Raw genomic sequence first — 23,895 nt, 5'->3', positions numbered from 1 at the left:
GGGGAGACTAAGAGGGCAGATATTGAGAGATGGGGGTGTAAAAAGGCTAGATTCAACAAGAAAGGGAAAAAGGGAAGAGAAATTATAAAGGCTTAAAACAAGATGTTAAAAAAACAGGTTTTTTTTTTAGAGACAAAGGGTAAAACACAATTTAAAAAGAGATTCTGCAAAAGTACATAAGATTGTATCATAGTATTTGTATTTGAAATAGAGTTAGAAAATTGGAATATTATATGTGTTAATAGAACATTGTAGGGAATGTGTAAAATGTTTAAGATTTAATAATAGAGTTTAATTAATTAATTTGTTATGGAACATTGTTTTTACTATACTATAAGCTTATTATGATTTTATTTTAAAATGTTATGTAGAATGTACTAAGCAGAATCAGAATGGAAATTATGTATTATTTTAAGTGTTAAATTTGGGGGAAAGATAGAAAGGCGTCATACTTCAACCAGTGATTACAGAAAAAATTTTGTATTAAAGAGAAAAGATAAATAGATAATTGAAAAAGAACGGACAAAAGATACAAGTATAATGATTTAAATTGAGATGAAGTAAATGAAATAGAATTAAGAGAGTGAAAAGAGGGGAGAAGACATATAGAAAATATAGAATGTTAAATAAGATATGAAATAGTATATAAGGTGAGCATGAATTTGATTTATGTCTATACAAAAAGATGTAACCCGGGGTTAAGCCGCTTTCTAAAAAGAAGTTTTATGTCTTCATGTTACGTGTTTTGTTTGTTTATATTTGTTTATTGAGAATTAATAAAATTTTGGAAGAATGTTGGATGAGAACATATGAAATAGTAAATAAGACAGAAGAAAGTGAATAAAATTGAATAGAAGTAAAGGAAGAAATAGTGAGAAGTTGCAAAAAGAGTAATAAGATATGAAGTTGAATACATAAGATGCATATTAAATTGTGTTTGTATGGAAATGTGATAATTTGGAATTATGCTGTACTTAAACAAGATGTTTTATTTGTTTTGTTAAAAACTCAATAAGCAGTTTTTAGAAAAGATTTTTTATGTTCTTACATTTTATGTTTTGTTTGTTTGTGTATTGTCTTTGAAAATTAATAAAATTTGTTTTTTAAAAAAGAAAAAGAAATCTAGCATTGGCAGCTATATGTGAACCCCACAAAAAACCATGTAGCAGAAAAATGAAAGGCTGTTTTCAATAAAACCATAAAAAGCAAGTAATTTGACATGCAGCTCCCTCACTGATTTTTCTGACACTTAGCTGACTTGAGAGGAAAACAAATCTTGTCAAAGGTGACTCCCAGTGCTTGCTTCTTTGATTCATTAGAACTCACTCAGAAAGATGATCATATTTTCCCATTTTCTTCATATCAAGCCAAAAATTCTAGTCTCCCACAGGAGTTTTCTTCCCAAGTCCATGTGTGGCAGAAAAGACTGGGTTGAGGGAGACAATATCCTACTCCAACTGAAAACTGCACTCCTACACACCCTCCCAGGGTGAATGTAGTGCAATTCCTAGTCAAGAAGGAAGCTCAGATCTAGCCTGCTTTGTTCCATGGTAGATGAACAAGACTTTCTTACAAATAGAAGCCTCTGAAAATTATAGATTTAAGCTTTAGCAACATAATATACACTGTGATTGTAATGTCTAGCAGTGCACCAGAAAGTTCTTATCAGGTGATTAGAGCAGTAGTAATACAGGGCAAACCCTATATTTTCACTGACTATCTGATGGATTGATCCAGAGTTTCAAATCTAGCATTAAGAGGGAGTTGGAAGAAATTGGGTTTGTTTACCCAGCTGGAAGAGCAAAGGTGCCATCTCTTTAAAATGAGTCTCCAAAGGCAGCTGCTGAAAGGAGGCCTTTATCTGTGGTTTAGAAACTATGGTGGCAGCAACGTTCCTTTCTGGGACAGCTGACCAAGTAACCTGATAGGTGCAAGGATTTTTATACAATTCTAGGGCTTTGAAATTGAACTATTTTGGGTTGTACAATATTTATTGAATGTGTGTGTGAAGATGTGTCGGATTGTTGCCATCTCTCTGGTAAGGTGTCTTTTGAAGGCGGATGGGAATGTAAATTTAAAAAGGTCTTTCATCTGTCTGCTTTGTAAAAGACTGGCTGTTTGTGGATTTGGTACTCATGGATGAAACAAAGTATCTTCTTCTATTTGCCGGTGCCTAGCTGCTTCAGTTCTTTAGAGGTGTGAATAGTGCCTGAAGCAGTTTAGTGCTATTGCTGATAGAGACACCAACGGAGAGGCTTGGATTGTTTCTTATTCTCAGGGAAGTTTTTCCTCTTTGATAGAAGTGACTTTTACTGTTAATTATTTTTGAAGAAGGGGGGTACCTTCTTACAAGGGGAAGGTGTAAAAGCACCTTTAACAGGTCAAAAACAAGCTTGTGGATTCTCATCTTTCTATCCAAATGTAAAGCAAACTATTGATTTCACTGAAGTTATTAGTAATTCCTGAGTGTTAGATATACTAAGATATACCAAGTGATTTAAATAACTCTATCCTGAATATCCTATGGGCAGAACAGTGGAATCTCTGCACACATTAGCATGGAATTTTTGTACGAATTTACTTGAAAATTAAGTTTCATTGACCTTCTGAGGAAGAAATGACAAACTGAAGACAGTTCTGTTGATGACCAGAGTGGAATGAAGAGCTGGCAAGTATAATTCCTCTCCGGACATAGTTTCTTCAGACTATGACTTTAGAATCTAGAGTACATAATATATTCCCCCAAATTGTGTAATAACTTGGGTTTTTTTTTCAATATAGATGTTTTTGTAATTCCGATGGAGACTTTCTGATTGGTGAGTTGCAAACTATTACTCTGAAAGTTTGTATACTGTTATTTCTTTTACAAACTGGAATGTTAATTGGGCCAATGAAAGAATATGAAGAATCTTAATTACACAGTCAGATGACATGCTGATCAAATAAAATAAAGTTTTGCAAAGACAGGTGTCCCTAGAACAAGATCCTGTAAATACTGTATATTCTTCCAATATTTTTTCCATATTAGAATTAATTAAAGGATATCATCTATGTCATCTAGACTGGCAAGTTTATCAGAAACTTAGAAAATCATCCAATTTCATAGCAATTTCATAGAAAAAGTTTATTAGCAATCAGAGATAAAAAAGGAAAAATTAGCCTGACTTGAAAAAAGGAAACCCAAATATCAAACATTATTTTAAATAGTTTGGGATTAATTCTATAGGCATCAAATAAAAGTTCTTGATACTCCAAGTCCAGCTTTTCTCCCATTATAATGCTACTTATTATAGTGACTTACTTTTTTGTCTCTTCAAGTCAACAGTCAATTCAGTTTATTGCAGTCATAGACCAGAGACCACAACAAATAAAAACACTCTGTAAAGATACAATTAAATATTATAGTATAAAATAATAAATAACAACTAAAACCTATGATAAAATCCAGTCTGTAACTTATAAATGGTCTAACTATACTAAAATCACAAACTATAAACCATGTGGCCCATTGTCAGTTTAATACTAAAAGGGAAAGGAATAAGCAGTGCAAAGAGTTTGCCATATTTGTTACATAACATAATTATGGTGGATTAATCATGTGTTTCCAATGAATCCCCAGTGCAGAATCTAGCCACCTGCACTGTAGTTATGGGCTGTTCATACTTAAGCAGCCCCTGGAGATAACAGCCAGAATACCTAGCAATTATTGGCAGAATATGTTTTTCCCAAATCTCTGAGTAAAAAGAACACTGAAGGAGTACATGACCCACAGCCTCCACCTCCATCTTCAAGTCAATGTTGACTCTGGGCAATTGCCTTAATAAGTCTCTGCCATTTTCTTGGCAGGATTTTAAATCTGGTTCACCCTCGTCTGCTTCCTAAAGCTCACAGAGAGGGGCTGCCCCAAAGTCACTCAGCTAGCTTTGGCCTGAGGTGGGACTACAACCCACAATTTCCCAGTTTCTAATCTGTTGCCTAACTGGCACTGGAACCACACTGGCTCTCACTATAGTGAGTAGTAATGCCTCCCAAATTGTTTCTGATTATAATTAGATGTTGCTTCCTCTGAATCAGGGTGACTTTGTGAAAATGTCAATTCATTTTGCATCTCACCATAATTACTCTTACAAAATATTTTAATTCAATGAACTAAACCCAAAATATTTCAACCAGTTCATTTGGAACAAAATCCAAAGTCCATAATCAGATTGCATCCCAGTTATGAATGCCCCTGTTTATAATATCCATTATTCTGGAAATTTATCCTGTGTTTCTAAATAATCATCATTCCTGGCAGTTCTGTTTCCACATCTTTAATGCCGCAGTCTTTGCCTTCCCTGTGATCTCAATATGTTGGTTGCTTATAGAGGCAACACTCAGGCATACCTAGTAGGAGTTTGGAATAAAACATAATATCAAAGGGAGTATTAAAATATAGAAACTTAGAGATTTCAATATTTCTCCTAAATTTATTTTATAAAATTGACAATATTAATTTAAAAATCAAGCACTTTTTAAATTACCACTATACTATCTGGGATAAACAAACATAATTCTGTGCTTGCATTTTCTTTATCCAGTACCACAGCAAGGCAAACTGCTCATCACTACAGAGTTTGGCAAGCTGCTAGTGGAACCAAATGAGATCTGTGTCATTCAGGTAAGCACTAGACCCATATGCCTATTCTTCACTCTTCAACTCATAATTCCTGAGTGAAATGGACAGAGGAACATTGATATGTATCCATGTTTGAATTTATTCCAAAAATATTATTCATTTATTCCTGCTTGTTATGCTTTTTCTAAAAAGATGTGATTGTGTACACATGTGTAACTTTTTAAGGTTCTAAGTAATGTGCACATATTTCCTTCTGGTTGTTTACGTGCAAGACTAATACTGCATCATTTAAGAAATGTTTCATATACTGTCTCTCTCACATTCCTACCTCCCTACCCCCTCCCTCTCTCTCTCTGTCACATAAAGATATGATACATCTGTGTGAATAAGAGCCAGTTTGGTCAGGAGATGTTCTATAACCTCACCTTAGGCATAAAAGTCTTCTGGATAATTTTGGGCCAGCATTCTCTCTCTCAGTCTATGACAAGCTCAGGTGACAAGCCAGCAGGCCATTCCTTTGGCAACCACTGGATCAATACTTGTGTCAACTCATAAAATATTTCTATGGTCTTTTTAGAGTTGCCAACAGATAGGGAGGGGGGAGCAGTGTAGCAACTTGCAAACCAAAACTGCATTCCATAAATGTTTTCAAAGATAGTAACTAGGTGACTGAAGTTTCTGCTGCGCAAAATTCTAACTGGACAGCATGATTGATGACTCTTGGCTATGGATGTGTCCCATTGGAGAATATGAATTACGATACACTGGGGGGGGGGGAAACAAGGGTCAAGGGTGACAATGAATTATGTGTCTCAGAGTCGGCTGCACCCAGGCAGTGCCAGACAGTTTAACTCCCAATAAATCCTTTTTAAGTTTTGGAAGTTTGGTTCGAGACTCATGATTTAAATGGGGTAGGGGTAACTGCTGGAATCCTGACAACTTGGCTGATCCAAAAAAACTTGGACCCTACATTTGTGAGAAAATGCTAGGAAGAAAAATAAATTCCATGATCTGTCAAGTTTCTTTTACCACCACTCTAAGCATAACATAAGCTCAAGTATCTTCTTGCTTTTTCACAACACTTATATCCTACAGCTGAATCAAAGTTTGGGAAAAGTGCCTGCCTGCTTTGAGGGGAACCTCTTTGTACTGCAGTCTTTGGTCCTTCTTCAAGTGGCTTACAGTTATTCACAACCAGCTCAAAAATTAGCACATTTTCAAATTAAGATAATCTTTGTATGGGCAATAGAAAAATTTTCAGGGGAGAGCACTCAGGGTAAGTGTTCAGAAGTTATCATCTCAAAAGGATTTTATTAGGAGAAAAAGAAAAGAAATGTGAGTTATGAAATTGGAAGGCTTCTGAAAAGGAAAGTGGATTTTCAGTTGATACCACCTCACTTTGGAACTCCCTCCTGGCAGAGAGATCCTTCATTCCTCTGGGGTTTGGGGGAAATTACGCTGGACGATAGGAAAAGTGATGTTTGTGTCATCTACTTTTTATCTTTCTTGATTTTGTCATTATTATATCTATGTTCTTGAAGGTTGGGAGTTACTATTTTATGACAGCTTCCAGGAATTATAACATAGAAACAAAATAAATAAATAAGTAGCTACACGTTTTTGTAATATTAACAGAAATTCAGATGCTTTTGTAGATACCTCCACATCTGATAAACAGAGCTTTTTTGGTACTTTAATGCAATGCAAACTGCATTATTTTCAGGAAGAACTTAGTGGAGATAAGCTGGAATTTGATATATTCTCTGATAGTGTATTTTCATTTGGAACAATAATAATTAGTCCTAATGTTTACATTTGTATTTTGTCTCCTCCTTAGAAAGGAATGCGTTTTAATGTGGAAGTATTTGGAGAAACTCGAGGCTATATCCTAGAAATATATGGTGTACATTTTGAGTTACCTGATTTAGGACCTATTGGTAAATATGCTAAATACTATTTCTGCTTCCAAAAATAATTATATCATTTTTCTTATAAGGACTGTCTAGTAATATACATTTATTTAACACTCCTAACATGCATTAATGTTTTTATCTATAAGACACGTGGAACTGGTAACAAATGATTCATGACAGCAAAAAATAAAATAAAATGTAAAGTTATTTCCCAAGGTATGGAAGGTATTAAACCTAGTGCAAAGAAATGGATGAGCATCTCTGTTCTTCATAATGCTAATAAAGGCATTGAGAAAACAACTACTGGTATTAGTCATAACAATAACTGTAATTCTGTTGCTGCTTGCTGGGAATTTTGAGAATAGTGATTTAAATAGCCTTTGGGGAAAACAGATGTACATGATGATATTATGCACTGAATCAAAATATGCACATTTATAGTTCTTTCAGTTTCTGACTGTGCCAACGTTGTTACAATTTATCAGAATTCATTTTCCAGTTTCTTCCAATTGATTTCTCTTGATTGCAACCAACCACATTTTTGATCTATATTATTTTCCACATCTCTGAAGAGAGAGGGAAATAAAATAAAGAGGCTGAAACAATCAAAACCATTATTATGATCATATAGCCAGAAATAAATTCCTGTACAGTTAAAACAACTACATGTAGTCCTCATTTAGTGACCATTTCAATGACCATTCAAAGACAGCACTGAACAAGGAGTCTTATGGCTGGTCTTTGAAGATGCCAGCATTGCAATGTTCCCACAGTCACATGGTTGCAATTTGGATGCTTAGCAACTGGTGCTCAATCATGATGATCTCAGCATCCCTCAGTCAGGATCACCGTTTGCAATCTTCTGCTTCTGAGGAGTAGTGTCAGTGGGGAAGCTCTCAGGAAGTCTTAGTCATGTGTTGTGGTCATGAGACATCACACTTAATGACCCTGTGTAATTTGCTTAACGACCGCAACCAGACCCACAAGAACTGCCATCCAAGTTAGCATAGTCTATATTATTATTTTTTGTTTTCTGTCACATTGCTTAGCAACAATTTCTTGTCCCAGTTACAGTTATTAAATGAGGACTACTTGTACTTCTCTTCCATATGCACATATATCTCCATAAGTATAAAAATATGAAATATATTTTAAAAATGCATATATTTCTTCAAACACAAGAAAATAGAGTGCATAGGGAAGCACAAAACTCACTTGTTTATTTAGTGTATGGCAAATACATGGACCTATAGTGGCTCAATGTTAATGTCCAGTCCACCCAGCCATTCAAGGACAGGGTGGTCTATGTTGAAAAAAATCAGACATTGGGCCAGTGTAAGCTCTTGTTGGACATTCAGACACAATGTGATGGATATTTTGTCAAGGAGCACCATAATAACACTGAGGGGTAGAGACAGGACCCCACATATACAAGGAGTCCTGGAAGACATCATGTTGGGTACGGATCCTGTTCAGAGTTGACCATTGCCGGTGAGGAAGGTCAAAACCTGGCATCTTCTATGTAGGATCATCTACGTAACTGCCTGTATTTGGGCGTTCGGCAGCCCATTAGCCCTTCCACTGTGCTTTGATGTCAAAGTTGTTAGACAGCTGTTGAGTAGTGCCAGAAAGGGCTTCCTGGATTTAAGCCTGCCAGTTAATAGATGAAGAAGTTCAGCATGCACATGAAGAAGTGGGTTTCTCATAATTTGTTGTACTCCTTCACTTAGGCTTCCTACCTTCGTAGAGCTAGTGGTGCAATGTGGCTCAAGACGGGGACCCAGCAAGTAGGAGTAGATTTTATGTAACCACTTATGATCCTCATTGTATCATTTAGTCTAGCATTGATCTTGCTAGTGTGGCAGCTATAAGCCAAACAGGGGCATAGTATTCAGCTGTGGAGTAGACCAACCCTAGTGCTGATATTCTGAGAGTAGAGGCTGAGGCTCCCCATCTTGATCCTCTTAGTTTCTGGAGTAAGTTGTTCCTGGTATTGATTTTACCGGACATGTTCTCTAGGTGTTTCTTAGAGGAGAAACTCACTAACAAAACTCACTAACTGGAAAGGATGTACTTGGATTCCCACCATGGAACCTTTGCCACAAAACTTATTTTGGATGTGATAGATAAATTTGAATGGGTCATCACAATGAAGAGTCAAATCCATTATTTCAGTATTTTCATTAATTGCTTGACTAAAATAGAAAATGGAACACTTATAAAATTTGAGAATGACAAATATGGATTGTTTTGTATCCTTGAAAACTGGAAGAAATTTCATAACCAGGTACATAAGGATTGGACTAAAAGTAACAGAATGAAAATTGTTGAAATCAATGTGATATAGCTGCAAAATATAAATGCAATTTTATGCTGCATTAATAGAAGTGTAATTTTCAATTCATAGAAGGTAAAACTTCCAATGTATCATGCATTTATCAGACCCCACTTTGAGTATTCTGTCCTGTTGTGACATGTTTTAACAAGAATTCAATAAATTAGGATAATTCAGGAAAGGGCAAAAAGGATGATCAGGGACTATGGAAGCTGCTAAGTATGTTTAGCCTTCAAAAAAGATAACTGAGTGTGGATATGATTGTACTCTTGAAATTTTTGAATGCATGTCTTATAGAAGGGTGTTATGCAGAAAAATGGAGGAATATTTTCCATGGAGTCGTGATGGGTCAGACATGACTTCACAACTAACAAAAGGATGCAGAAAAAAAATTTCTCTTGTTCCAGAGTGGAAGGCATAGAATAATGCATTTAAACTTAGATGAAGCCAGATTCTGATTCAATGTTAAAAATGTTAAAAATACTCCACAGAACGCTATACATGAGGCATTTTATGAAAATGAACTGGAAACTAATATAGCAATTAGGTTTCTCACTGGGATTGGCTAATGTGAATGTACTATGCCATCTAGACTGGCTGGCTGTTTTGGAGCCAAAATGCTGGTTTTGACCTTTAAAGCCCTATATAGCTTAGAACCGGGTTACCCAAAGCAGTGGTGGAATTCAACCAGTACAGCCCGAGTCTGCTGAGCTGGTAGCACCAATGAGCAGCGGAGATCGAATCAGTTCTCTCCTGCGTTCTGCTGTTGGGTCCACCCGCTTGCCCGTGCTCCCTTTATTTCCTGCTTTTGAAGCGCAGCTGCTTTGCGTGGCACAGCAGATTGCCCACGCGCACCCAAGCCACGCCCACCAAACCAGTGGTAAAAAAAATTGAAATGCACCACTGACCCAAAGGGCTTTCTTTTCTTTTCTTTTTTTTTGTAAATTTTATTTGTTTTCACAAAGAAAAAAACTACAAATAAAACATATTTTTTGAAAGTAGCATAATCCCAGGTTACATTTCTTTGTACAGACACAAATTCGACTTCATGCTCATTTTTATATTCTATTCCATATCTTATTACTATTTTACATTTTCAGCATAGCTTCTCCCCTCTTTTAATTTTCTCAATTTTATTTTAATTATCTCATCTCAATTCAAATCATTATATTTATATTTTTTGTCTGTCCTGTTTCAATTATCTATTATCTTTTCTCATTAAACAAAATTTCTCCTGTAGTTACTGATTGGAGTATGACGCCTTTATATCTTTTAAGTTTATCCATTTAACTCTTATTTAGGCTTCGATATATACCCTAAAGTTATAACATTCAATATAATACATAACTTCTATTCGGATTCTGCTTGGTACATTCTTAAAATACACACTGTATTCTTAAAAAAAGAAAAAATTATAAATGTATGCAATTAAAACAACACATTCCATTCCAATTCAATTCTATCATTAATATTAATATTCATTAAAATCTTAACTTTTTTACCATTACTTTTCAATTAAATATCATACTTCTATGGGAACAATTATAAGCCTTCCATAATTAATTCTCCCCCTCTTCACTTATATTTTATAAAACATTAACTAATTAAGATGTTCCCGTTCCTTCCTAGTTCAATTTTCTCATTTATTTTATTTCACTTATTTTATTATCAAACATTTCACTAAATTACACTATTTTATCCCTCATTTTAATCATACATTGTTTCCAATTTTCTAAAGTTATTTCTATTACTAATATAACAATACAATCTTATGTACCTTTACAGAATCCCTTTTTCAGTTAAATTTTCACCCATTATCTCTAAATAGGTCCTGTTTCTCTATATCTTGTTCCGGTCCTTTGTAACTTCTTTTCCTTTCCTTCTTCCCTCTCGTCTCTCTCCCCTTTTTACCCCCTTGTCTTTCTACCTCTATTTCTCTCTTCTGTATTCCCCTTTTCTGTTGCTTTCCAGTATTATACTTATTTTTTGAATTATTTTTCTTTGGTTGTTTTTTTTAAGTCTTAAATTCTCCATTCTCTTTCCCCCCTTTCCTTTTTCTTCCCCACATAAAATTACTTGCTCATTAAAGATGGCTTTTTCTTTGTCCCAATCTTCTTGTTCTGCAGGCATTTCTTGTTGTTTCTCATAGTTCCAAATCTCAATTTCTAAGAATTGAAAAATGAAGCCAAAAGAACCCTTCCCTTCTTGTCCATCTTCTTTGTACTTTTTAAGTTCCATTTTCAATTCATCCAGAAGTAGTACCATTGTATAAATTTTTAAACAATCACCCGATTAATTTTAGTCATTCAAATGTAATAACCAAGAATCCAAAGATCACCAAATAATCCAAATAAACGCAAGCTGTTTCTTTTTGCTCTTTTTTTCACTTTTTCTTCCTGGGGTTACTGTTTAGTCACAAAGTTTCAGTTAAAATGTATCTTTTAGAAGTCTTTTTTTTTAAACATACTTTATTCAGTTTTTCACATTAAAAACAAAAATCTCTTTTTAGTGGACAACATATTTCCGGGTCATCATCTTTACATACAAATATGACAGAAATTATACATTGATATATGCATACTTAATTCTATTATTACCTTTTCCATTCCAGATTTTCAGTAAGGAGAGAAACAAACACATTAATTCTAGCCTCTTTCATTAATCTCAATCAATTTTGTTTCATTTCAATTATTTCAAAAATAATCCTTTAGTATTTATTTTTAAACGTAAGGATAAACAATATGTACTTGCCTAATAAATAATAATAAAGTTTAATTCTAAATTCTTTCATTAATCTCAATCTAAACATCTTTTTATTTCATTTCAATTATTTCAAATATAATCTTTAATATTTATTTTAAAAATAAAAATAAACAATATATATTTGCCTAATAGTAATAATAATGAAGTTACCAATGTCTCTCCTTGCTTTTATTAATCTATATTAAACTTATTAATTTAGCTGGTTCTTTAGTCTGCCATATTCCCTTTCCATTATAATTTTTTTTTTTATAAATTCTAAATTAATACAGATCTTAACACACCCACACAAAAAGAAAAAAAAAACAAGTATAAGTTTTCCCTCTTTTACTATTTTGAGTGTAACACCTTAATGATTAGAATATACCTTTATTCCCTCATCTTAATTCCCAATAGACCATTAGTCATTACATCTTTTCAATTGGATTCCACAGCGTATTTCCCCCCCCCTTTTAATAAGAATTATCAGTTTCTATATTACCCTATTTTCTAAGTATTTTTAATTGCAAAGATATTCTTATTACCCCATGTCACCCTGCAGAATCCCCTTTTTAATTCATCAACCATTATCTCTGAAAAAGCCATTTCTTTTCAACATTTTACTAGTTCTATGTTTCTTTCTTTCAAATGCCTGTTTCTTACTGCTTCTCCTCCCCCTCTTTTCGCAATGTCTTTTGTCATTCCAATTTATCTCTTTCTTAATACCCTCCTTTCCCCTTTTCTGCTGAGTCTTTCTGCCTTTTCTGACTTCACAAGTATTCCATCTTTTAATTGCTTTCTTAAAACTCAACTTTTTAACCTTCCTTCTTTTCACACTTCTTTGTAGTGTTCTTTGTGTTGTCTATTTAAAATGCCTTCTTCTTGAATCGACTCCTCCCCCTCTGAGAATCTTTCTTCTTGCTCTTCAATCGCCATTTCCATTTTTTCTAGCACAGAGCAAAATGATTCGCGTCTTTCCTGTAGTAGTTCTCTCATATTTTTAAGTTCCATTTTAAATTCCCGAAGAGATATCATCATTCTTATATTTTATGATCATTAAAGTCCACAAAAAGAAACCACTTTTACTCTTCTTTCTTCTTTCAGTTTTTTAAAGTTCTCAACTATTCCAGTCCAGGGTTTATACCAAAAACATCAATCAGTCCCACACACAGTCTTTCCTTCCTTGCTTTCTCTTTTATTCTGGTTCTGCTTTCACTTTCTAGAATTCTTACTTTGTTTCAATATTTCTGTAATATTATATCCACACCAGTTCATTCAAAGACAAGATGCTTTCCCTTTTATTTGAACTAAATTTTTATCAAAAGGTGACACTCTCCATTGTACAAAGTCCTCACTTTTTCCCCCTTTATTTTTATTTAAGATTTTTCGAACCTCAATATTCCAACACAGTCCATCTCCAATTTGTAAACGTTGTTATTATTATTCTTTGACAATCTTAAGTCCAGCTTTAATTTTCTACTTGTTTATTCCCAAATTATTTTAGTCCAATTTCATAAAATCTTTAATTCCAGCTTCTTCCTTTCCCGGTTCGAAGCCCCATTTAGCTGTCAAAAATATTTTTCTTTTTTTTCCTGTCCCTTTGTAATTTCGCCGCTCACTTTTCTTTTTTAAAAAATTCTATGTTACCTTGATCCTGGGGTACTTTTATTTGGTTATGTTGCCCGGTTGTCCCAGTTCAGATGTTATCCACCTCTTTCTTCCCTCCTGCACAAATCTTAATCGAGCTGAGTCATCCTCTTTGGGATGGCCATTTTAGACCACCGCTGCAGTCGTCTTCGGGAGGAAAAAAAGCCAAGCCCAGTGGGGGGGGAGATGCGGCTCCCCACAATCAGGCTTGCTGATTCCTCTTACTCCGCTGCCCCTCCAAGGCAGTTTCAGCCCCTAATCAAGATGATTGGGGCTCTCCGACGAAAGAGCACGAACGATAGCCGCAGAGAGTTGCGATCTACCGTCTGTTGGCGAGGAGGCTCCGCCTTCTTCCAAAATGTATCTTTTAGAAGTCTTATTGAAGTTTTACTGTAGATTCTTTTTAATTCCAGGCAGTCTCCTCCCTCTTCCAGATCCTGCCCTTATTCTTTTTCTCTCCCTTCCTGCTTATGAAAAAAAAAAATTAGTGTCCAGAAATCTTTATTATCCCTTTGGCATTTTGTTTTATTTTCAGCTTAATTGCCTGTTAATGTCAAAGCGGATTTTTCCGATTTCTTATTTAAGTCTCTTAGTTGTCAGTATAGGGAAGGGAAGAGAAGAAAAAAAAAACCCAAACCTTTCCCTTTTCACTTTCCTTCACTGCTTCTGACTCTTCTTTGGGAGTGATGTTATTTTTTTTGTAAGTTTAAATTCCAGGGTACCTTAGTTGTTGCTTTTACAATTTAACCCGGTCAGCCAAAACTTTCACTTCTTATCTTCCTCCTGCACATTCTTTTCCGGTCGAGTTCTTCTTTGTGGTGGCCATTTCTGACCACCGCTGCAACCGCCTTCGGGAAAGGGAGTAATGGCCAGCTGAGGAGGAGAGATGCAGCTCTCCTCAACCCTGCTGGCAGTCTCCCCCCCCTCTTCACCACCTCTACAGAGTGGCTTAGCCCTGAAAGCAGCCGGCTCGGGGCACTCCTGCAGCGAGCCCATACCAAAACCGCGCACGATTGCAGATTTCTGTCTGTCACCGAAGAGACTTCAAACCGGAAGCCCAGGGCTTTCTTTTCTTGTAAAACTCTTAACTGGACTTAAAGATCATCTAATGAGGCCCTCTTAATAGGGGAGAGCTTTTTCTATAGGAGCACCCTATTTATGGAATGCCCTCTCCTGGATGGCTTAACTGGTCTTCACACTAAAATAAAATTTATTTTAATTCACATTGTTTTATATGAATTTTATTTGAATTTTAGACCTTGCAGTTGACTACTTTTTATGAAATTTTTATTGTGAATTTTATTCTTTAAAGTTGTGTTTTTAGTGTGTCTAATGGTAAACTATCAAGTGACCATGATTAGACTGATCTCAAATTTCAAATATACAAATGGTTTCAAAGCCTTTATGATTTTTTTTTAGGAGCCAATGGATTAGCTAATCCACGAGACTTCCTTGTGCCGGTCGCCTGGTACGAAGAAGGCCAAACAGCTGAGGGTTACTCAGTGATCACCAAGTACCAAGGGAAACTCTTTGAGGCAAAACAGGTGGGAAATTAGAATACAGAGAATTAAGAGTTTCATTAAAAATTACTTTGGAGAGGTTCAGATATTAACCTAGCCCACAGCTAGGCTTTTCTTCAAAACAAGTGAATGTTTCTTCAAAGCATTTTTTAACTTGAAACAAAGCTGAACGCTTCTGGAACTCAACACTGAAATTCATTTTTTGGGTAGAGGAACTAAAAAATATTTTAAAACCCCACACATTTTCTGCTTTAACTGATAGAAAAATATAAGGCCCCCTCCACACAGTATATTTTTTTTCAGAGAAATTGAAGCACTTGCTTTTATTACATTTAAACATAATTAACAGTAAAAACAAGGGATTAAGGTGAGGTGCAAGTCAAGTTTAAAGCAGAATCTGTGACTAGCTGCAGAAAGAGCTAGTATAACTGGAATAGTATCAATGATGGAAGAGGAATATATGCATTGATGATGGTTGCACTATCCTAGTTTCACGTGGATCACCTTTTGCAATTTTCTTTCAAGAAAGTCAATGGGGAAGCCAAATTCATTTAACAGCCATGTCACCAGTGCTAAATTAATTTCAGCAATTTACTTAACTGTGACAAAAAAGGTAGTAGAAATGGAGCAAAACCTGCTTGAAAACTCTCTTGGCTTAGCAATGGAAATTTTTGACACAAACTGAGGTCTATCTGTATGACAGTGCAACCACCTATTCCAGTGGTGGGTTCCCTTTTGCTGAATGTGTTCAAATCTCTCTGTGTCTGTCTAAGATGCTTTAATATGGATTACTGCCCTGAACAGGACTGGCCACCTGGCTTCATGACCCAGCTCCATGATTCTAGTCAGACATATAAGTGAGATGGACATCTATGTACATTGAAATAAATGTTTTCCTACTTCTAAATTCTATTGACACTTTTATAACTTGTTTCTTCCTATATTTATGCATCTTTGCATTAATCATTACTCTTATTTTTGTCAATCAGAAATTAGATATGAGTTTTACAACAAAATACTAGTCCATCCCATACCACAAATGCTCTGTTTATTATCTTCAAGCAGAGTGCTCTGCTTTCCCTAAATATTTCTTTTCAGCAAATACTCAACATTTAAAAACTGCTGAACATACTCCATCTGAGGGATGATGGATGGCCCAGGCTCTGACTCTGTCTGTCTCTCTACCAGCTCCATTCCCACTTCCCCGCTAGGAGCTCCCAGGTTGCCCTGATGCTGACCCTGACTCCCATGCTTCCTCCTCTTCCTCTGACTCGGCTGCTGGAGGGGCCATTGGGCCAACAGGCCACAACATTCAGTAAAAAGTGGCCAGGACAGAAGGAGAAAGATCTGCTCTCCTCATCTGACGCAGGGAATGCAGACACTGGTTTGTACACTTCACTAAGGATGACATGTGGAGAGACCAGTTCAGATTGTTAATTACTTTCACCCCCAGATACTCGATACTGTTGACCATCTCTACAGCTGCAGGCTTGATACTGAGTGTAGTAAGACTATGCCAGCTTTCTAAAGTTTACAGTGATCTCCTTTGTTTTATTAACATTTAGAACCAGGTTACTTTATTGGAACTATGGGAGTCAACGAAATGAGTTGCTGGTTTTCCAGTTTGCTTCTGCTGGTTAATTATCAATGGATGAGGAGCATTACTGGCAGATAATGCTTTTAAGGAAAATACCAATGTTACACTCCCGAGGTGGAGTCCCTTTGGAAAAACTGAAAAATACGGCTGCTGCTGCTGTATTTCATTATAGTTATACTGAAATGGTAATTTGTATTATAAATTTACTGTATGCTTTTATCTATGTTGTCAGCTCCTGTGGTCTCCCCTCCCGCCCAGTATATTTTTTTAATGTGGTTTTGGATTAACAGACACTTTCCATGTCTTAAGATAGGTGTGTTGTTTAATCTTTCAGAACTGCTCTCCCTTCAACGTTGTGGCTTGGCATGGGAATTATACGCCATACAAGTACAATCTCAGCAATTTCATGGCCATAAATTCTGTGGCTTTTGATCATGCAGTAAGTTCTTGATAATTCTGCTCTTAGAATACTTTGGTTAGTCCTTTTGAATTAAACAAAGCAGACTTCTGATTTCAGGAAGCCTCAAATAAATTATAAGCTTCTGCTTTGTAATTTACACGGAAATCAAAGAGATTTAATTATGATTTACAATTATGACTCCGAATTTGCCTTAAATGTTTTTTGATTTTTCAGATTAGCACAATTGTTTTAATAATGGCCAATTCCCCACACCCCACTTTTTTTTTAGGATCCTTCCATCTTTACTGTCTTAACTGCAAAATCAAACCGTCCTGGAGTGGCAGTTGCAGATTTTGTTATATTTCCACCCCGCTGGGCTGTGGCCAACAACACTTTCCGTCCACCTTATTATCACAGTATGTATGTCATTTTTGCTGTGTGGATTTCACATAGATAGTTCTTGACTTACAGTCACTTAACAATTGCTCAAAGTTATGACAGAGCACCTCAAATGTTGGGGGAAAAAATCAGGACTGTGTGTTAAGTTCCACTTATGCTGTTTTATTGCTTATGCCTATACCTAAGATGCTACACTTGATCTTAGCCAAAAGTCTGAGAAGTAATACTCTGGTTTCTCTTCAGATCATATAAATTTATACCTAAGAATCTAGTCAAAGGTCACCTCTAAATTGGCACTAGATAAAAGTGAATAGAATTCAAGAGAGGCTGTACTTGGACCACTTATGGGAACGCAATGACTCCAAGCTGATGCCTCTCTTGACACTGCCCCCAGGCTCTGCTTCTCCTTCTCCTACACCAAACCTACTTGTGACTGGTTTTCAGAGCTATATCAGCCGTGCACACACATTTTCATTTGGGATATTGGGCAACTGCCTCACCTTTATAGCCATTTGCAGTGCTCTTCAGTTACGTGACCACATTTTGTGACATTTTCTGATAGTTTCTGGCATTTACTTCCAGTTTATGGCAAAAAGAGTATTGGGAGAAATGGATTTGCTTAACAACAAAATTTATTTAAGAACTGTAAAAAAAATGGTTGCAATTTCAAATCTAATGATGTGCTGCCTTGACTTACAACCCAACAATTTGCAGCTGTAATTCCAGAGTTAATTATTATTATAAGTCGAGGGTTATCTGTATTTGAAGATACAGAAAACTTACTAACAGAATTTTATAACTAGGCCAGATGCCTGAAAGATCCCTGATAAAGGGCTGCAAATTCCAATTCCTGGAAATACAGAATATACTAAAGTGAAGGGAAGGAAGAAATATCCATCCTGCTGTTTGCTTCTTCTGAAAAACAACACCCAGTGTGACTTTGGACAGTTCTGGTTCTGTACAACTAAATGCTAATACCAAATTTGTAGTGGTCTCTTTTCATATGTTTCAAAGTCAGGCCAGACTTAAGCTACTACAATTTAATAGATCAAATCTCAATAAATTTAAATAATTTTTCTTTTAAAAAATTCACAGGAAACTGTATGAGTGAATTTATGGGCTTGATCAAAGGGAGTTATGAAGCAAAGGAACAAGGATTTTTACCAGGAGGAGTCACCCTGCATAGCATGATGATACCGCATGGACCAGATGCTGAATGTTTTAAGAAGGCCAGCACAAGCAAGCAGGAGCCTGAGAAAATTGCAGAGGGAACTATGGTAAGCATTTGGAAAATCTAAGAATTTTCACATTAATGTGGAAGTTGATGTTATGACCCAGGTGGTTAAGGCAAGGCAGGCCTAGAAAGTCTTTTATTGCTCTAAGAAAATGTTCCAACAAATGGCCATCCAATGACCAGTAAGGTTCTACCTCACACTACCCAGAAAGCAGCCAGCCTCAGTCCCCCAAACAACAGCCTGCATATAACAAAAAAATCCACAGAATAGGAGCACGCTCACAGCAAGGTCTAGGGTTCCAGGTCCAGTCCACCCAGGTGAGTCCATGAGGCAAACTATAGTCCACAAGGCAAAGGCGAGGCACAGTCCTCAGAGCAAAGGCAAGGTACAAAGCAAAAGGCAGTTCTCAAGGACAGAAAAGGCAAAAGGCAGTCTTCAAGGCATGGCAAGGCAAGACAAAAGGCACTAGTCAAAGCCGGGAAGTGTAAGCCAAAACAAACTATTGTTCCTGGCAAAGACTAACTCCCCACAGCTTCTCAAGACAATCCACTCCAGTTTCTTGCGAGGAGGGATGGGGCCACCTTTTCTTGAGTAACCTCATAGCCCTTCTCTGAGCTCGCCTATGCTCCATGCCCTTGGATTGAGTAGAGGCGGCAGCTGTTCTTCATCAGAGGAGATCTACTCTGTCAGCACCACTGCCTTTCAGCAGTCCATCCTCCCCTATGTCTGTGAGAGCAAACAGCTCTCCATCCAGTTGACCACCTCCCCCAATGCCTACGTGGCCTGGGACAGCATCGTCCTCAGCCCCTGGCTTCCTCCAATGGGGCTATGACAGCTACCCACATATCTCAGTGGTTAGGACCCTGGACTTGTTGGCTGGTAAGCTGACAACCTGGTTCAAGACCCGAGCACCATGTGACAGGGCGACTCCTGTTATTTGCCTGGCTCCTGCCCACCTAGCAGTTTGAAAGCATGCAAATGCAAGTACATAAATAGATATCTCTTCAGTGGTAACAGCATTCCCTGATGTCATGCTGGCCATGTGACCACAAAAATTCTTTGGACAGCGCTGACTCAATGGCCCTTGAAATGGAGATGAGTACCACCCCTTATAAATGGCAATGATGAGCAGAGTAAAATCTGCTGGGACTCATCCTGCCCACACTGAAACTGAGAGCCTTTTCTTTTCTCAGAAAAAAAAAAAGTTTATAATCTCATAACTTTTTGGAATATTAAGATGGGAAAAAATATAGATAGTGGCAGTTGTGTTGACAATTCTAAAGAGAACTGTATGCATGAATGGAAGCACAGCTAGTTGGAGTTCTAATGAGGAAATCTGCCTATATTCCTCATTTTATGCTGAGCTGAGGAAACCAACAATTTGCTCTTTCATAAGACCCTAAATACATATTTGTAAAAAGTGTTTTAATAGTTTATTTCAGCATGTCTGCTTTTAACTCTGATTGTATGTAAATCATCACTTTTATTTTATACACTGACACCGTAAGCATCAAATTTATTAAAGAAAATATTTCCTATTACAATTTTAAACTGTTACAAAACTACAAATCTTTGCAATTCTCATATGAATACTTGTGGTCCACTGAGCTCATGGAATAGCCCATTTCATTGCACAGTAGCACTTCCTACTAAACTTGTTTTAGTTAAGATATGTTCATAAACTAATTTTTTGTCTATCAGCTCAATAATTCCTAGTTTTTCTAACATTTTATTTCATATTAAAATCTAACTTCTTTGCAAAATTATATAAAATATAACAAGCCAAAAAGTGGTGGGATTCAATTTTTTTTTACTACCAATTCTGTTTGGTGGGTGTGACAGGGGAAGGATACTGTAAACTCTCCAGTCAGAGGTGGTATTTGCCAGTTCTCCGAGCTACTCAAAATTTCTGCTACCGGTTCTTCAGAACTGGTCAGAACCTGCTGAATACCACCTCTGGAGCCAAATGATAAAATGAGCACCAACATATGATAAAAGCAAAAATAGCAATAACAACACTCAAATTAGTTAATAGTGTACAATAGGCAAAGTGGTAATTTTTTTGTCCATTTCATTCAAAACAAATACTGTTCTACTTACTTATGCCTTCTGTTTTTTTCCCCAAGGCCTTCATGTTTGAATCTTCCTTTAGCTTGGCTGTGACCAAGTGGGGGCTGAAAACCACCTTGGATAAGAATTACTACAAATGTTGGGAAGCGCTGAAAATCAATTTTAATGCCAAATGTAAATGAAGATACCATAAGTATCCACATCCAATTTCTTCATTCCCAAGTAGTTCAAGAAAATCATGGAACAATATCTTAACCATTTTGTATAAACATTTGCAAGAATGAACGTCTAGCATCTGAAAAATTAAAATCACCAATGTGAACTGTTGATGTAAAACTGACCATTATGAAATTGGGAATATCTGTAACATCTTTTATGAGGTGATTTCTCAGATACATAATATATCATTGAGCTCTAGAGTGAGAAATTGCCATTTAGGGAGGGATGCATAATCTCTCATTTTGAAACAAATCTATGTTTATGTTCAGTTTAATTCTCTACACAACACAGCAGATATTTCTGCTGCCCATCTCTTTTGCAAAAGAAAATAGCTGTAATTTATGTTTCATCAGGAAAGAATGCAATTAACTCACCAGGCTCATTTTCAGGGCTACTAGTCCACTTCGTTTTTAGGAAAAAGCACAGAGGCTAGGAAGAAAAATTAGTGGTGGTGGGGGAGTAAAAGAGAGAAACAGCATCTTTTTGGTTCTTCTTGGAACATGTATGGTTTGCTGAAACAGTAAATCAAAAATCAAAATTCAGAGAAAAAAGGTGCTATGGCCCAAAATTGCAGAAAAGGTGGATTGGAAAGGATCAGGAAAGAAAAAGGAGAAAGACAGAGTCTGAATGGCAGACCGAAATGTAATGGGGGAATGTGGAGAGAGAAGTGGTATCAGGAACATATGATACAGTCCATGTAATCTGGAACTTTATATTATATCAAGGTTAGCATATGTTCCCTAAAATTCTATTAAGCGTCAGCTGGAATCCTGCTTTTCCCAATTGCTGGTGGAACTCTTGCTAGAAAGTTCAAGCTAAAATAGGAACTGAATAATTCTACTTTATTACCCCAAATTACTGGAATACCATTTTTTCCATTTTATTATTTTAAATGTATCTGAAGGAGCCTTTTTTGTTGTCCCTAGCATCCTTTGTTAATCTAAGTGGTTCTGACTTTTAACTTTCATCACAGCATCTAAAAATCTAGGCCACCTGTATGTATTCTTAATTACTTGCTTCTTTTTATATTTTATATTATAGGTGCCTTTTTAAAATTCTTTCCAGTCTAGTAGAACTTGGAGAAAAGATTAGGTGAAGAGGATTACAATTTTACTTGTCAACAAGGTAACTCCAAAACATAGTAGGGTCAAATGTAGGGTTGGGGATGAAGGAGAGAGTACAGGTAAGAACTGAATATGGTCCGCTAGATCAAGACAAGGACTGCAGAGAAAAACATTCCCCCCAAAAAAATTCTGCAATGCATTCCAGCTCTGGACAGTTAGCTAGAACTGATGCTGTGAGAAGAGACTTCAAGGCTGGTCAAGAACATTATTTGAATTGAGACCTACATGGTTGGATTGAGATTATTAAAATGTGCTCCAGATGGCAACCAGAGGGCACTGATGAAGACTCTCTTCCCAAGAATGTGAGAATGGGAGGACCTCTCCTTTTGTAAGGGGTTGCAACTGCAACTCAAGTAAAGACGTTGCCTTTCTGATTGTCATTAGGAAAGAGCTAGATAGGCTAGAATAATTTATTTAGGGAATAGCAGGGATGAATGTTGATAAGTTTATTCACACACTGCTAAACCCTCAGAGATATTTCCACACGATAGCTTATCCTGAAATTAGAATACAGGAAAGTGGATGCAAACACTTTCATGGTTTTGAAAAAGATCTATATACAGACATATGTCTTAACTACTACTACCATGCCCATCATTTAAATTAAAATGGTGTTTATTAGGGCTGTATATTGCTACAGATTGAAAAACACCCACATTTATTAACTTTATTTGCTGCCTATCTCGTTTCAAAGTGACTGAGTGGCCTACAACATTAAAAGCATTAAAATAATAAAAGAAAAATATTTCTAAGACAAGAAAAATAGAAACTACAATGAAAAATAGAATTTTAGTTAAAAATGGGAAAGGAAAGACAGGATGTGCAGTGGGGAAATGGGATTGCCTCTTTACCCCTGTTGGGGCACCAAGCCATCTGGCAGAGCAAGGTCGTCAGGCCCTTACAGAAGGCCAGAAGAGAGGGAGCCAATCTCATCGCAAGTGGCACAATGTTCCAAAGGGCAGGAGCCACAGCAGAGAAGACTCTTCTTCTGGACTGTGCCAACTGGGATTCCTTGGCTGGCCCACAGCATACCTCCTCTGCCAGTACAAATGGGGTGAGACAGTTGATCAAGTAACCTAAACTTGTGCCAGCTTAAATCCCATGCAGGGTTTTAAAGATAATAATCAACACTTTGAATTGTACCTGGAAGCAAACCCACAGTAAGGCAGTTCACAGAGTAGTGGTGTTACATGGGCCACCTAGGGGGCCCACGAATTGTCCTCACTGCCACAGTCTGTACCACTTGGAAGCATTTGAATGCTCATAGCACATGGAAATGCAAGCATAACATTTGTCAAAATTACTTAAAACAAATGCACATTTCTCAGGAACTGTATAGCAACTGTGCAGGGCAGCCAAATAATCCCAGAAAAGGCAAGACTGCTTTAATGAATTGCAGGTAGATGCCATGCTCCTAGTTCCATGGACTCCAAAGCCCTTTATGACTCTAGCTTGTTAAAGATGTATGGGTTTCAGTAACTTTGCTGGGGCTTATCTGGTTCTTTTCTTGCCCTTGTGTGGCATTCTGGGGTGCTGGTTAAGCCAGAAGTACAACTGGAAGTTTATTTTCGAAGCTACTAATTTTGGCTACAGAACTTTTTCCCATTCAATTAACAAGAATGAACACCAAATGTATCAAAAGGAATCCTTTACCGAGACCAGACAATTCATGTAGGAGTTCAAAGCAGCGTCTGAGGTCCCCCAGGCATACAGGGGTAGATAAGGGAGTTTAGAACCCCTCCCCTTATCTTGATGTGTATTTGGTGAAACCAAAACCAGTATGTTAATTCCCCGCTCCACCCCTTCTGTAGAAATTATCTTTTTCAGTTTCCCAGGGCATACCTAATTTCCCCCCATTCCCTTTTTAAAAGGGACTTTTCCAGAGATTCTCAGGACACATCTTACTGTGGAATTTCTATGATCTTCTCATCTCCTGGCTGTGCCCCTCAGAGGTGATAGGTTCCGGCCATGTGGCTTTTTTCCTTTCATTGTATCATGTGTGGGTTATACAAATTCGATATAAGATTAAATATATTCAGGTTACATCAAGGAAGGATTTCTTTATCAGTCTCCCCCCCT

The 23,895-nt window shown here is 36.7% G+C and overlaps 1 protein-coding gene across 1 annotated transcript in view; it reads left to right on the top strand.

The window, feature by feature from the left end:
• HGD (homogentisate 1,2-dioxygenase) overlaps positions 1-20,795 on the top strand; it is a 35,621-nt gene extending 14,826 nt beyond the window's left edge. The window contains exons 7-14 of the mRNA XM_026713369.2: positions 2,782-2,816; positions 4,581-4,660; positions 6,456-6,555; positions 14,672-14,796; positions 16,704-16,808; positions 17,059-17,185; positions 18,264-18,445; positions 20,530-20,795. Coding sequence (XP_026569154.1) covers positions 2,782-2,816; positions 4,581-4,660; positions 6,456-6,555; positions 14,672-14,796; positions 16,704-16,808; positions 17,059-17,185; positions 18,264-18,445; positions 20,530-20,655 — 880 coding nt within the window. The 3' untranslated portion in view covers positions 20,656-20,795. The remainder of the gene's footprint in view (positions 1-2,781; positions 2,817-4,580; positions 4,661-6,455; positions 6,556-14,671; positions 14,797-16,703; positions 16,809-17,058; positions 17,186-18,263; positions 18,446-20,529) is intronic.
• The last annotated feature ends 3,100 nt before the right edge of the window (positions 20,796-23,895 follow it).

The sequence above is a fragment of the Pseudonaja textilis genome, chromosome 2 (assembly GCF_049901715.1).
Source record: "Pseudonaja textilis isolate UNSWEBS1 chromosome 2, rPseTex1.2, whole genome shotgun sequence".
In the NCBI taxonomy this organism is placed as follows: Eukaryota; Metazoa; Chordata; class Lepidosauria; order Squamata; family Elapidae; genus Pseudonaja; species Pseudonaja textilis.
The sequence above is the reverse complement of the archived record's forward strand: the minus strand, read 5'-3'. Positions and strand labels throughout refer to the sequence as shown.